The 14,797-nt window shown below is 22.5% G+C and overlaps 1 protein-coding gene across 1 annotated transcript; it reads right to left on the minus strand.

Annotated features, from left to right (window-relative positions):
* Positions 1-240: 240 nt before the first annotated feature.
* LOC122500151 (arginine-glutamic acid dipeptide repeats protein-like) lies at positions 241-11,957 on the minus strand. Its single transcript, XM_043608928.1, has 9 exons — positions 11,706-11,957; positions 7,487-8,682; positions 4,860-4,962; positions 3,067-3,239; positions 2,660-2,967; positions 1,204-1,528; positions 774-858; positions 521-650; positions 241-420 (listed from the first exon to the last, which is right to left on the minus strand). Exons 1-9 carry the CDS (start codon positions 11,927-11,929, stop codon positions 394-396), a joined length of 2,571 nt encoding a protein of 856 aa, XP_043464863.1. The 5' UTR covers positions 11,930-11,957; the 3' UTR covers positions 241-393.
* Between the last annotated feature and the right edge of the window lie 2,840 nt (positions 11,958-14,797).

A 14,797-nucleotide genomic window follows, 5' to 3' on the forward strand; every position in this document is an offset into this window, starting at 1 on the left:
CTGAACATTCGGGGATTTAAACTTTCGAGAGGTTTTAAATTTAAAAAAATAAAAAAAAAATCGTTCGAATCATCAATAAAAAGAGACGTAATATTTATTATCAAAATTAACGTTTGTTCACTATAATTTTATATAAAAAAAATTATATAGAACGTGTAATAAAAGATCGTAAAAATTATGAACTGGATAGAACGAGTAAATAAATAGTTTAAAGGTAAGAAGAAATAAATAAGACATAAATTGAATATATTTAACGATTTATCTCTCCTTATTTCAACAATGTGAACATATTACACTATATTCACCATACATATACAAAATAACGATTGTTTTCTTTCACATAAATAGAAAATTATGTGATGATGAGTTCTGATTATGCTCTCGTAGTAAGTTTCAATAGTATGGTCTCCTAGGATTATTCTGTAAAGAAGCAATTTATTTTGTAGACTAAATATTTTTATTTTCTAAATAAAGAAAAGATATTAATTTCATCGAAATAATTGTTTTTATTTAAACTCACGAGTGGATTGGGCCTAAATCTATAAGCCAACATCATTCGTTTTCGGTACGCATCAAATTCATCATCATCTCGAGATAATCCGTCTGGTCTGTCAGTACCCAATCCGGCACTATTTAGTCTATTTGTCGCTCTGCAAAATTAATTTAAAATTATTTCTCTCGGTAAATATAAACAATAAATTTTCCATTATTAGAAAAATAGAGAAATCAAAAAAGTTTGAATGAATTTGAAAATAAATAAATAATTTGCTTACTTATTTACAGGATCAACACGACCACTGCCTTCACTTCCCAGTCCTTGGCCTTCGCTCCATCCGAGTTTTTGTAACATTTGAAAACCTGAAAAATAAAAAATAAATTATCAATAAATGTTTAACAGAATTCATATTTATCTCTCTATTACCTTATTTTTTATTTATTTCACAAATAAATAAAAATACAAAATAAATTACTATTTATAATTATAAATTATTATTTATCATTCAATAAATTATTATTATCTCTAACAAAATTCAAAGAGAATAATTCTCTTTGAACTATACTTTTATCAATTGTGATTTTATTTACGTGATATTTTTTCCCCGTTAAATTGTATTTGTATCAATATATTTAAAGCTCTTTAAATTAAATATTCAAATTTTTAATCTGATTTTAAAATCGAGAGCACTCGAATAAAATTATTACCTATATTATCTTCTTTTAACTTGTACTCTTTATAATCACTAAGATCGGGCTCCTTTCCCTGCTTAACCGCATTATATTGTTCCAGAAATTTTCTTAATTCTTCAGGTGGCAAAAAATCACCAATATGATGTTTTCCCTCGGACTGAGCTGTTAATTCTTCAGCCCACATTTGTGTGGCTTCCATTTCCGCGGAACGGATTTTATGCTCCCACGTTCCACCCTCTGTTTCTTCATCGCTGTCATACTCGTATTTATGCTTTCCTTGAGCTTCCAATCGTTTGACTTCTTCACGTTTCTTCAATAGATTTTGATACAAAAGATTAATCTGCAATATAAATACAAAATATAAATATAAACAAAATAAAATAACTATAAAAAAATAAAATAAATATGAACAAAATAAACGCCTAATATGAAACAAGAAATTAAATTTATAGATTCAAAAAGAATGAAAAAAAATTTATTTATAAACATTGAATAAATTTCAAATTCAAACCTTTTTGATATTCAATCAATTATAAAATATTATTATAAAATATGAAGATATCAATCACTCCGAGTCTTCGACTAAGAAGTGCTCGCAATCTTCTTGTTTTATAATAATTAAAGATGACCGAGTGATACAATCATTATTCTATATTATAAAAATATTGTTACTTCATCAAAATTATTTTCATCATTTCAATTTAATTATTATTTTCTACAATTTTTTACTAAAATTCTTCTTTAAATCAATTTTTTAAAATAATTTTTGACAAAGTTTTTTGAGAATTTTCAAATCCATTTGTTTATATGTAATTCAATTTTACGAAATTTCGATTAATCTGAAATTCTTCAATTAAATATTTATAAAATAAAAACTTAATTAAAAAAATTAATTCTACAAAGTTGATAGCTAAAAGTATGAAAAATTCCAATTTTCAAATATTTCAATTTAAAACCTTTTTAAAATTCAATTATTATCTAAAATTTTAACTAAAATTCAATTTTAAATCATTTTTTACTAGAAAATTATTAATAAAAAATTAAATTATTTAAATACAGATACAAATAATGTATTGAATAATTAAATGCTTCCCAAAATTGAATTCTTATAAAAAATTGTATCAGAAAATTTTTAGTGGTTTTTACTAAAATTCTTTTATAAATCCATTGTTTTTAATAACTAATTAAATATATATTAAAAAATTGAAGTAATTTCAGAAGAATTTGAATTATTAAAATTTGTGAAAATATAAAGAATGGAAGGTTTTGTATTAGAATTCGTAGTAATTTGATACTAATTGATACTTTATGAGACAAACAAAAAAGACACAAAAATTTAGAATTTTCTTATGAATTCAAAAATTAAATTTTTTTCTATACTTTTAATAAAATTCCCTGATTTCCCTAACCAATTCTACTTTCCCTGACTTTTCTCTGAATTTCCTGACCTATGTCAACCCTTATAAATCACCTTAAAATGGTCCTCGGCTTTTTTCCATTGTTCCTCGCTGAGATCCAAAGAACCAAAAGTTTGCCTGGCATATTGAACCAATGCTGGATCACTTCTCGATACTTTTGACAACATTGGATTTTTTCCTTTGGCTTGCATTAAATTTACAGACGACAATAATCCCGAATTTTGACCAATTTGCCCCGCTACTGAAAAACCAGTTTGTGCAACTTGTCCTGACATTGTAAATGGAATTTTATTTTCAGCATCTCCCCATCGACTGCGTCTTTTTCTTTTGCGTTCTTCTTTGCTTTCCTCTTTGTATCGATCTACAAATGGAAAAAAAATTATTAATAGAAAGAAAAATAAAAATTCAAACTCTCCGGTCTTGCTTAATTATATTATTATTATTATTATTAATAAATTACCTTGAAGAGAAGAATTTCTATGAGACTTCTCAGCATCCTCATTATCACTGAGAGCTTCCTCTGGACAATAAAGATCTCCACCGCCGCAGTATTTGGACTCTTTTTCAGTTCGATATTTTGCCACTAATCCCCTGTACTGCAGATACGCTGCACTTTGCTTTTGGTGCAGAAACCTTGATTAAAACAATACTTAAAACTCTGTCAAGTAAGATTTAATCCTAATTATTTTTAGCACCATTCTCTCACTTTCACACGATTTATAAGCCGATATTCGAAAAATTAAAAATTGACACATACGAAACTGAGATTGTAAAATTTACAAAATTAAAAGGAATTTTGTAAAATTAAGAAACTAAAATAAAATTTTTCCAAAAATATGCCGAATATAAAAAAAAATATTTCGAATTAAAACTATATTAATAAAACTTCATTTTTTGTTTCTTTTTTGTAAAAAAAAAATTAAAAAAGAAATTCCACGATAAAAATGTAAAATTTCAAAAAAATCATTACTTAATTAAGTAATAAGATTTTTTTCCAAAATGTTAATTAATTTATTAATAAATATAAATTGTTCGTTAGAAAAATACATACATTTTTTAAACAATTTTAAAAATATGGTAATTATAAAATTATAAAAATAATTTTCGTAATTTCAAAAATTCAATCTTACCAAAAACACACTCTCTCGTTCATTCACTAAATTTGTTAAGTCAAAAATATCTTGGATGGATAAATTGATCAATGTTACATTAAAATGGCGAACAAGTTAAATTACATAGCAGGAGCTAATTAATAAACAAAAATCAATGCCATAAAAAAAGTTTTGTTTTACTTTTATAAATTTACAAGACTCGCAACAAATTGTCAAATCATAGTAATTTAATGAACTATTCTTAATTTAATTAATTTCATTAAATTTAATTATTTAAAAATTCAATTAAATTAATTTAATTAATATATTTCACTAAATTAATAATCTACCAATAAATAATATCAATTACGATAAATTTAAAATTCTATTAATGATCCAATTAAAAATGTAACTGGAATTCAATGCAAGTTTTAAAAAAATCGTAAAGACTTGCTTTTTGAATAACTTAAAATTACTAATTTACAATTATATTAATTTATAATTATAGAATTTTTCAGCTATTTACAAAAAGTGCCAAATTATTCTAAACATTATATGAATAAACTGAAAAAAAATTTATTTGATTTAAATAACCGATTACTTGACAATTTACTTGAATCAAATAATTTTTATTTGAGTTAATTAAATTTTATTTGAACCAACAATAAATTTCAGTACATATTTAAAGCAAATACCATTTAATTGACTCAAATCAAAATTATTTGATTCAAGTAAATATTTAATTGATAATAGTCAAGTAATTTATTTGAATCAAATAAATTTTTTTTCAGTATAAAATCTACAAATTAATGGATTCAATTTTGAAATTTTCCAAGAATGTAAATATAAAATTTGTAAAATTGAAAAGATTGAAATTATCTTTTATTTAGTTGTGGTTATTAAATTATTTATTTGTGAGTAAAAATTTTTTTAAAACTAATTTAGTGATGAAAAGCATGAAAAAAAAGAAGCAACAAAAAACTTGCAAAAATGCACTATTTTTGTGAATTGTACGAATAATCAACGAAACACCTAAGAAAATAAAAAGATACATGATAAATTGTGCAATAATTTTCAAACAACACTCGTCAATAAATTAAAAAGTGTTAAAAAATGCTCAAAAAATTAATTTTAACAATCGGCCAAAAGGGACGATAATTACCATAGCTTAGGATCTTGAGCATTCTTCTCTCGAACTTCTTGCTCTATTTCATCACCGCAATCAGCTACAATTTTTGCTAGCTGCTCCGCTTCTACGGGACAAACTTCCAATTTTTTGAAGGATTAATATTTTTCTAATTTTTCAATATTTAAAAACAAAAAAAAAATTTTTCCCTGAAACTTAGTGCGTAAATTTCTATTATTAGCCCTAGTAATTGAACTTCTTTTAAATAAATAAATAAAAAGAAATTTCAATTTAAGATCAAAGTCCGAACATAGAAAAACGTAAAACTAAATCGTGTATTCTATAATAAGATACTTATTAACAAAATGTTAATTAGCAAAAATTAAAATTTATAATTCATTCGAATTCAAGTACATTTTTTCAAAATTATGAAAAACTCTAATAAAAAAATCTTTGAATTAAAAAAATGGTTTATTTATTTATAAATTTGTTTATCAAAAATATTATTTTAGATATTAGTTAGTTGTTTTTGTTTTCTAATTATTTTTTGTTTTGAATTTTAAAATAATGAAATTCTAATTTTATGCTTTGAAGATTAAAAAATACCAAAAATTAATTAAACCAAATTGTTATAAAATAATTAAACATCTTTTTTATAATTTTGAATCTGAAATAATTAAATTCTTATAAAGAAATTAATCCAAATTTTTAAAAATAATTATATTTCTTTTGAGAATTCAATTATTTTCTCAAAATTTGCAATAAAAATTCTTCTAAAGTTAATTTTCAAAAATTGTAATAACACAGTTTTGTTCAAAGCATATGTTCCACAGGCTTGCGACAAAAATTAAATTTTGTTTTTCCCTGATTCCAGACAACATTTTAACTGATTGCCTGACCGAAAATCTCAATAACTTCTTTTTTTTAAACAAAATATTTAATAATTATTATTTTCCATAGGAATTAAGATTTTAAAAAATATCAATTTCAATAACAAAATATTCTTCTGTAAATCAATTATTATTTTTAATAATTTTTGAAAAAGTTTTTCGAGAATTTTCAAATTCAATTTTCTACAATTCAATTTTACGAAAACTCGATTAAACGTAAATTCTTCAATAAAAAAAAAAAAATATTAAAAAATAAAAATTTGAAATAATTGCAACAAAAATTCAATTAAACTTTTTCAAAAAAATTAATTCCACAGAATTGTTAGTTAAAAGTATGAAAAATTCAGATTTTCAAAGATTTTAATTTGAAATCTTTTCAAAATTCAATATTTCTAAAAATTCATACTACAAGCCTTTTAATATTCAATTATTATTTAAAATTTTAACAGAAATTCATTTTTAAATCAATTTTTATTAGAAAATTCTAAGACAATTCAATTAATTAAATACAAAAATAATTAATTTATTAAATAATTAAATGTTTCTTAAAATTGATTTCTAATAATTTTTATCAACAAATATTTAAATAATTGAATTCTTTTGACGAATTTTAATTAAATTCCTAAAAATAATTACATTTTTCGAAGAATTCGATTAAAATTGTAATGAAAATAATTGAATTCCTGAGAAGATAATTATTAAAATTTTTAAAAGTAATTAAATTCCTTTGCCATACTTTATTAAAATTCCATTGATAAATAATTAAATCCTTATAATGAATTGTATCAAAGTTATTAAAAATAATTGAATTTTTGCACATTTTTAAGGCGAATCTATTTTAAATCATTTCATTAAAAAAATTGTATTAATTTTTTATGAAAAGAATTACATTTTTGCGAAGAATTTTATTAAGATTTTAAAATTAATTGAATTCTTGAAAAGAATTTTATTAAAATTACAAAAATAATTTAATTCCTCAAAAGAAAATTTATGATTTATGAAAGTAATTAAATTTTTGAAAATTTTTGCGACGAAATTTAATTAAAAGTTGTATTTAAAATAATTTTATTATTTATGAAAATAATTAACTGTTTGCCTAGAATTTTATCAAAATTTTTTTTTTAAATAATTGAATTCTGTTGGGAAATTTTATTAAAATAGTAAATATTAAAAATCATTGAATTGAGGAAAATTTTTGAAAATAATTTAATTTCGGAGAAATAATTTATTATTTATAAAGAACATTGAAATTTTGACGAGAATTTTTTTTTAATTTTTTAAAATAATTGAATTTCTGCGAAGAATTTTATTACTTTTGAAAATAATTTAAATTCGTCAATAATTCCATTGAAAATTGATATTTTCTAAAATTTCAAATTGAAACCTTTTGAAGTTCATCTATTTATGGAAATTGTAAACGCACCACTTTTAAAATTTAATTAATTATTTTTAAATTAAATTTTTTTAAATTTCTAAGTAATAATTTTATGATTTAGTTTTTGAAGAATTAAATTATTTAAAAAGAAATTATTGTCAGAAATAGAAAAAAATGAAGTACTTTTTTAGAAGTCGTGGTAATTTCATAGTTTATGAGGCAAACGAAAAAACCACAAAAATTGAGAATTTTCTTACGAATTCTAAAAATGTAATTCTTGCCAATACTTTTAATAAAAATTCCTGACTATTCTCTGATTTCCCTGTATTCCCTAGATTTCCTGACCTTAGGCAACCCAGGTGAGCAACTCTAAAGCTAAGCATACGAAAAGAAAATACCTAGTTCCGCAGGTTGTCCAGGTACAGAAGGCCTTACAGGTGGAGGTATCTGAACATTGGGTGGTCCAATCGCGAGATTAACCTGACTCGACAACGGATAGGAAGTTTGTAGAAGATGAGTGGGAGGTGGTGCACTTTGAATGATCGAAGGCGGAGGTACATTAGGCGGAGGTACATTTAAATTCGGTGGCGGAATTGAATTAATAGTCGAAGGCACCGTATGGACATTGGGTGGTGGTGCTGACATTATCATAACGTTTGGTGGTGGAATATTAGTGACATTGGCCACGGTGACGACAATCGTTTGCGTTGGATTGATGGGCAACATATTCGGAGGCATTTGGGACATTGACGGTAGTAAATTTGGTGGACGAACGTTTGGCGGTGGGATATTTGGTGGTTGGAGATTATTTGGAGGTGGAATATTGCATTGTTGAGGGGGGGAAATAATATGTTGGTTGTTTGTTGAAGGCATCCCTTGAATATTAGGCACATGAACGTTTGATTGAATTTGCATTCTTGGAGGTGGTATGTTTGTATTGGGTGGTAGATTTTGCATTTGGTGATGGGGTGTGCGAATAATGTGACTTGGCGGAGGAAGAGACATTCTGGAATCGTTGTCAATATTTGGATAGTTATTGTTCATTTTTTGTGGTACTGGCATTCGTTGCATGTTTGGAGGTGGAACGTTTTGTTGCATGTTCCTTAAATTTGGTGGTGGGATGTTTGTCATTTGCATTATTGGCTGGGACATGAGAGGAGGAATGTTGGAAGTTGAATTTGAATTTTGTGATTGGTACTGATAGTGGGATCGGGGACTAGATTGATGATAATTGTGTCTTGATTCGGGATTTGGAGATGAACGGTGTCTTGTGGGTGATGGACTTAAGGAAGAACTTTGTCGTCTGTCGGTATTTCTTCCCCATCTGGAATCATTTCTTCGACGATCCCTTCGATTTTCCCAATCTCTACTCTTTTCGTTGCTCCATCTACGTTCTCTGTCTCGTGAATTATCGTAAGATTTATCCTCCTTCTCGTCTTTTCTCTCCTCCTTCTTCTCCTCAGTCTTTATTTGTGGTGTCTCTTGTTTTATTGGACCTTTATTGTTCACAATCTTTTTGAACTGATCAAGAAAACTGCCATCGTTGGCAAATAAATTAACGGTAGCAGACATTGTTGGCTTCTCATCCTCCTTCCTATAAATAAACAGATGCATCTCTTTTGACCTCCATTCGATATTATTTCAGGGTTGCCACACAACAATTTTATTTTATTTTTCCCCTGACTTTTCCCGAATTCCCAGACAAAATTTTGACTATTTCCCTGACCCCAAAGAATATTCTGATTCACTCTCAAACTTTTAAGAATATTTTTATAAAACATGAAGATATCAAGCACTCCGAGTCTTCGACTCGGAGTAATCGTTTTTTTATTTATTTATTTATTCAGCTTAAATAATGTTTTATAATAATTTAAACTTCCATAAAATTTATAAAAAAGAACTAATTTGCAAAATTTTAATAAAATCCTTCGCAAGAATACAATTTCTTTTTAAAAGTAATACAATTTTTCTCATCAATTCAATTATTCAAAAAAATGTAATAAAATTCGTTGTAAGAATTCAATTATTATCATAAATAATAAAATTTTTCCTAGGATTTAAATTATTTTAAAAAATGTAATAAGAATTGTTACAAGAATTCAATTATTTTCAAAAATAATAATATTCTTCACAGAATTTCAATTATTTAAGAAAAGTGTAATAAAAATTCATTGCTCAAATTCAATTATTTTTCTAAATAATAAAATTCTTTACAGAATTTCAATTTTTTTTTGAAATATAATTTTAATTAAATTTTTCGAAAAATATAATTAATTTTAAGAATTGTATTAAAATTCTCCGAAAGAATTAAATGAACAATTATCAAATTTTTTAAAATAATTTTTGCAATAGTTCTTAGAGAATTTTTAAATCGATTTGCTTACAATTCAATTTTACAAAATTTTGATTATTTGGAAATTCTTCATTTAAATATTCAGAAAATAAAAACTTGAAATATTTTTAAAAAATTGAATATAACTTTTTCAAAACACAATTATCTCTAAAAATTCATACTATGTATAATGTTTTCAATTATTATCTAAAATTTCAACTGAAATTAATTTTTAAAACAATTTTTATTAGAAAATTCTACGAGAATTCAATTACTTAAATACAAAAATGAAAAAATTCTTCAATAATTAAATGTTTCTTAAAATTGAATTCTCATATAAAGAATATTATCAACAAATATTTAACTTGATTTATTTTAATGAATTTGAATAAAATTCTTAAGAATAATCATATTTTTCGAGGAATTCCATTAAAATTGTACCTATTAAAAATAATTGAAATTCACGATGAGTTTTATTATTTATGAAAATAATTAAATGTTTACCTAGAATTTTATAATTAAAAAATTTTTTAAATAATTGATTTTGTTTGAAAATTTTATGAAAATTCTATATAAAATAATTGAATTCTTGCGAAGAATTTTATTATTTCTTAAAATAATTGAAATCTTGCGATTTAATTTTATTAAATTATTTTAAATTATTAATTTTATTCGAAGAATTTTATTAATATGTTTAAAAATAATTGAATTCTTACGAGAAATTTCATAAAAATTATAATGAAATTAATTAAATTCATGAAAATTATTAAAATTTTTAAAAAGTTAATTGAATTTTTGCAAATTTTTAAGACGAATCTATTTAAAATTGAATTAAAAAAATTAAATCACTAAATTCATCTAACAAATTTTATTACTTTTGAAAATAATTGAATTTCTGCAATCATTCAATTATTCTCTAAAATTTTACCTAAAATTCTTTTTTAAATCTATTTTCAGTAGAAAATTCTACGAGAATTCAATTATTTAAATACAAAAATAAGTAAATAATGTATTGAATAATTAAATGTTTCTTAAAATTGAATTCTCATGAAGAATTTTATCAATAAACGTTTAAATAATTGAATTCTCTTGACGAATTTTAATAAAATTTTTAATAATAATTACATTTTTTTGAAAAATGAATATAATTGAATTTCTAAAAAGATTATTTATGAAAATAATTGAATCTCTGTAAAAGTTTTATTATTTATGAAAATAAATTATTGCGAAGAAATTTGTAAAAAAAAATTGTGAATAATAATTGAATCCTGCAAATTTTAACTTTTCCCAGTACTTCAATAAAAATCCCTGACTTTTCCCTGATTTTTCCCTCAATTCTCTGATTTTCCTGACCTGTGGCAACCCTGTATTTATAATTAACATTGTTTGGTGACATTCAATTTATGAGAAGAAAAAGTTTTCTGTCGCAAAAAATTCCCAACATCGACCAACTTAATTTAATGCAAGTTTTTTTCAATGTGTGTCATGTTAACATCACTTCTCTTCACATAAACATATTTCAAAATGCAAATTTAATCAAATTTGTTTCTCTCAAAAATAATCACTATTCAAACGAAATTTCAATTCTAATAACTTTAAAATCATCCAACTTCTGCAAAATTAATTCCAGAATTCAAAAGAATTGAATTTCGATTATTATTTTCGAAAAAAGTACATTAATAATTGGTGAAAAAATGAAAATTTTAAAGCAACAAACTACAAAAATAATGCATTTAAAAACCCGATACTTAAGAATTCTAAAGTAACTTTCCCGCGTAAATACTTGAGTATAATGTGGATAATAAAAAGCCAGAGAGATAAACATTTAAAAAAATGTAATAATTCTAACCTAAAAAATGAACTTGTGACACTCAATTACCTTCAATATTGCATGATCATTAAATATGCAATTTATTATAGCAATATCAAACTTCCGCGTATAAAAAAATCTGAATCATTCAAATGTAAATAACATGTGAAAAGTATATCGTAATAATAAAACCAAAAAATTCAGAAACATCACTAAAAATACAATTTCCGAAAGATTTTAAATTGAAAATTTGATAAAAATATCAGTCATCAGATTATTTAAAGATATTCCAAATAGCATACAATGAATTTCGTTGAAATTGCCTTGGAATTGACATCAATAGAATGTAAATTTATTTGTAAGAAGAAAAATTTTAATAAAATAAAAAAACTACAACAAATGAAAATTTCAAATTGAAATTTAAAAATAATTTATGAAAAGAAAAAATTTAATGAATTTAACAAAATAAACTCACTTAATTGAAGTGTTAGTTTTACTGGAAGTCGCGAGAGAAGCAGACGATGTTGATTTTTTAGCATTTTCTATCGCTTGCCTCGCCTTTTGTTCTTCAAGTTTTGCTTGTATCTCAAGTTTCTTTTGCTGAATAATTTGTTCTTGTTTCGACATTTGAGCGAATCTTTCATTTCTCGATGTTTTCGATACAAATGGATCAGAGCCCTTAACGCCACGGTACGCCATGTTTACTGTTCACCAAGCGAAACTAAACTATACTAAATCACTAAAATTCTATTTTTCATTTGAGAACCACTGACGACGAATTAACGATTAATAACAACGTTTACCGCTAGAGGCGTAAGCGAACTGGCGCGAAATTTAAATATATTCAAAATTTAATTTAGTAAAATAATTATTATTTTAAACAAAAGTAATTCATGAATTATTTCCACAATATTTAAATACTATTCTCAAATTTTATTTAAACATTTTCTATTTTTGAAATATTATTAAATTTAAAGGTCGAGTAAATTTTAGCCTAATTACAAAAAAAAATTGTAAACAAAACAAAAGAAGAAAGGTGTCATTTATTAAAAATTAAAATAACAAACAGTGATAATGACTATGTACTACTTAATAAATTTCCATGTTTTTCAATAATTTCTTTTAACCATTTTTTCAATTCTCTAAATTTTTTTAAGTATTTTTAAAAAATAAATTTAAAAATCACAATGTCAAATTTGATTAAATTGAACCTAATTCCGAAATATTTCTTCGAAGCAATTACAGAAAGTAAGAATATTTATAAGTAATTGAATTTGTAGGTATTTATTTAATTTTTTTAATTTAATTATTAATTTCAAGCAAATAATATTTAATTGACATAAATAAAATTTATTAACTATAATTCAATTATTTAAAATAATTATAAATTTAAATTTATTTTTTCGTAACTAAAAATTATTTTAATTTTATTTTAAAAAAATATATTTTCTATACCACATTATTTTCTATAATTTTCAACTAAAATTCTTCTCTAAATCAATTATTTTTATAATAATTTTTCAAAAAATTCTTTCAGAATTTTCAAATCTATTTGCTTACCATTCAATTTTACAGAAATTTCAATTATTCGGAAATTCTTCAATTAATACATTATAGAAAATAAGAACTTGAAGTAATTTTAAAAAATTTCGATTAAGCTTTTTGAAGAAAATTAGTTCCATAGAATAATTAATTGAATGTTTCCCAAGATTGAATTCTCATAAAAAGTTTTATCAACAAATTTTTAAATAATTGAATCCTTTTGACGAATTTTAGTAAAATTTTTGAAAATAATTACATTTTTCGAGGAATTTGTTTAAAATTGTATTAAAAATAATTGAAATTCTGCGATGAGTTTTATTATTTATGAAAATAATTGAACTTCTGTTAAAAATTGTTTATATATAGGTATAATAGAAATAAAAACTTAAAATAATTTAAAAAAAAATTCAATTACATTTTTTCAATAAAATTATTTAAAATAAAATTAATTAAGAATAAAATTAATTTTACAGAATTGTTAATTAAAACTATTAAAAATTCATATTTTCAAAGATTTTAATTTGATATATTCCATTTAAAAATAATTATTTCTAAAAATTCATGCTAAAATATTTTTAATATTCAATTATTATCTAAAATTTTAAATGAAATTTCTTTTTAAATCAATTTTTATTATAAAATTCTAAGACAATTCAATTATTTAAATAAAAAAATAAATAATTTATTAAATAATTGAATGTTTCTCAAAAATTGAATTCTAATTAAGATTTTCATCAACAAATATTTAAATAATTGAATTCTTTTGACGAATTATAATAAAAACTTTTAAGAATAATTACATTTTTTCACGAAATTCGATTAAAATTGTATTAAAAATAATTGAAATTCTGCAATGAGTTTTATTATTTATGAAAATATAATTAAATTCTTAAAAAGAAATTTATTATTTATGAAAATAATTGAAAGTCTGTAAACAATTTTATTATTTATGAAAATAATTAAATTATTGTGAAGAAATTTTTAAAAATAATTTGTGAGTAATTGAATTCCTGCTGAAATTTTTATTATTTATGAAAATAATTAAATGTTTGCATAGAATTTTTTTAAAATAATAGATATTGAAAATTATTAAATTGTGTAAAATTTTTGAAAGTAATTGAATTTCTAAAAAGAATTTCAATATTTATAAAAATAATTGAAACTTTGACCAGAATTCGTTTAATTTTTTGAACATAATTGAATTTCTGCGAAGAATTTTATTATTTAAAAAAAAAATTGAATTTCTTCAATCTTCTGAAATTAGTTAAATTTAGTTAAAAACATAAGAATTCTTCTATAAATCCATTATTTTGAATAATTAATTAAATAAATAGGAAAAAATTTATCTAATTTCTTTTAAATTTCAAAAATAAAAATTTTAAATTAAATTCTTAAAATGTTCTAATTACATTTATTAAAAATCGACATTTTATGAAATTTAAAATTAAAACCTTTTCTTTACTTGTTTTATTATTTTATTTTACATACATAGTAAACAGACTTACAAAAGTTTAATGCCCTTTTGTAAAAATGTACTAATTTTCTTTAAATTTTTATTAAACTTAAAAATAAGTTTTTCAAATTTTCTTTTTTTTTAATTTTTAAAAGTTTGTGAAAATTATATTAAAATTGTTTTTAAATTCACAGGACCCTTATTTTTGTCAATTATTGAAGAAATTAAAAAAAAATTCGGACTTAGTAATCGTAAGTTATTGTTTAAAACGAATACCTATTCTTCATTTTTTGTTTTTTTATATAAAAGATTTTATAAAACTATTTTTTTATGGAAAGAGGTAAAATAAATATTTTTTTAAAATTCTCATTGAAAATAGGAGAAATAGTGGAAGAAGTAATTCCTGTGGAAAATTCTGAATCGCATTTAGAAGATGAATTAAATTCAGACCTTTCAGAAAATCAAAGGAAAAGTTATCAATCACGAGATTACTCTCGTCTCTATGAAAGAAAATAATGATGACAAAAAGTGACCTTTTTTTTCAACATTAATAACTCATCTTAATAATTTAC

The sequence above is a fragment of the Leptopilina heterotoma genome, unplaced genomic scaffold, assembly GCF_015476425.1.
Source record: "Leptopilina heterotoma isolate Lh14 unplaced genomic scaffold, ASM1547642v1 Lhet_101, whole genome shotgun sequence".
Classification (NCBI taxonomy): Eukaryota; Metazoa; Arthropoda; class Insecta; order Hymenoptera; family Figitidae; genus Leptopilina; species Leptopilina heterotoma.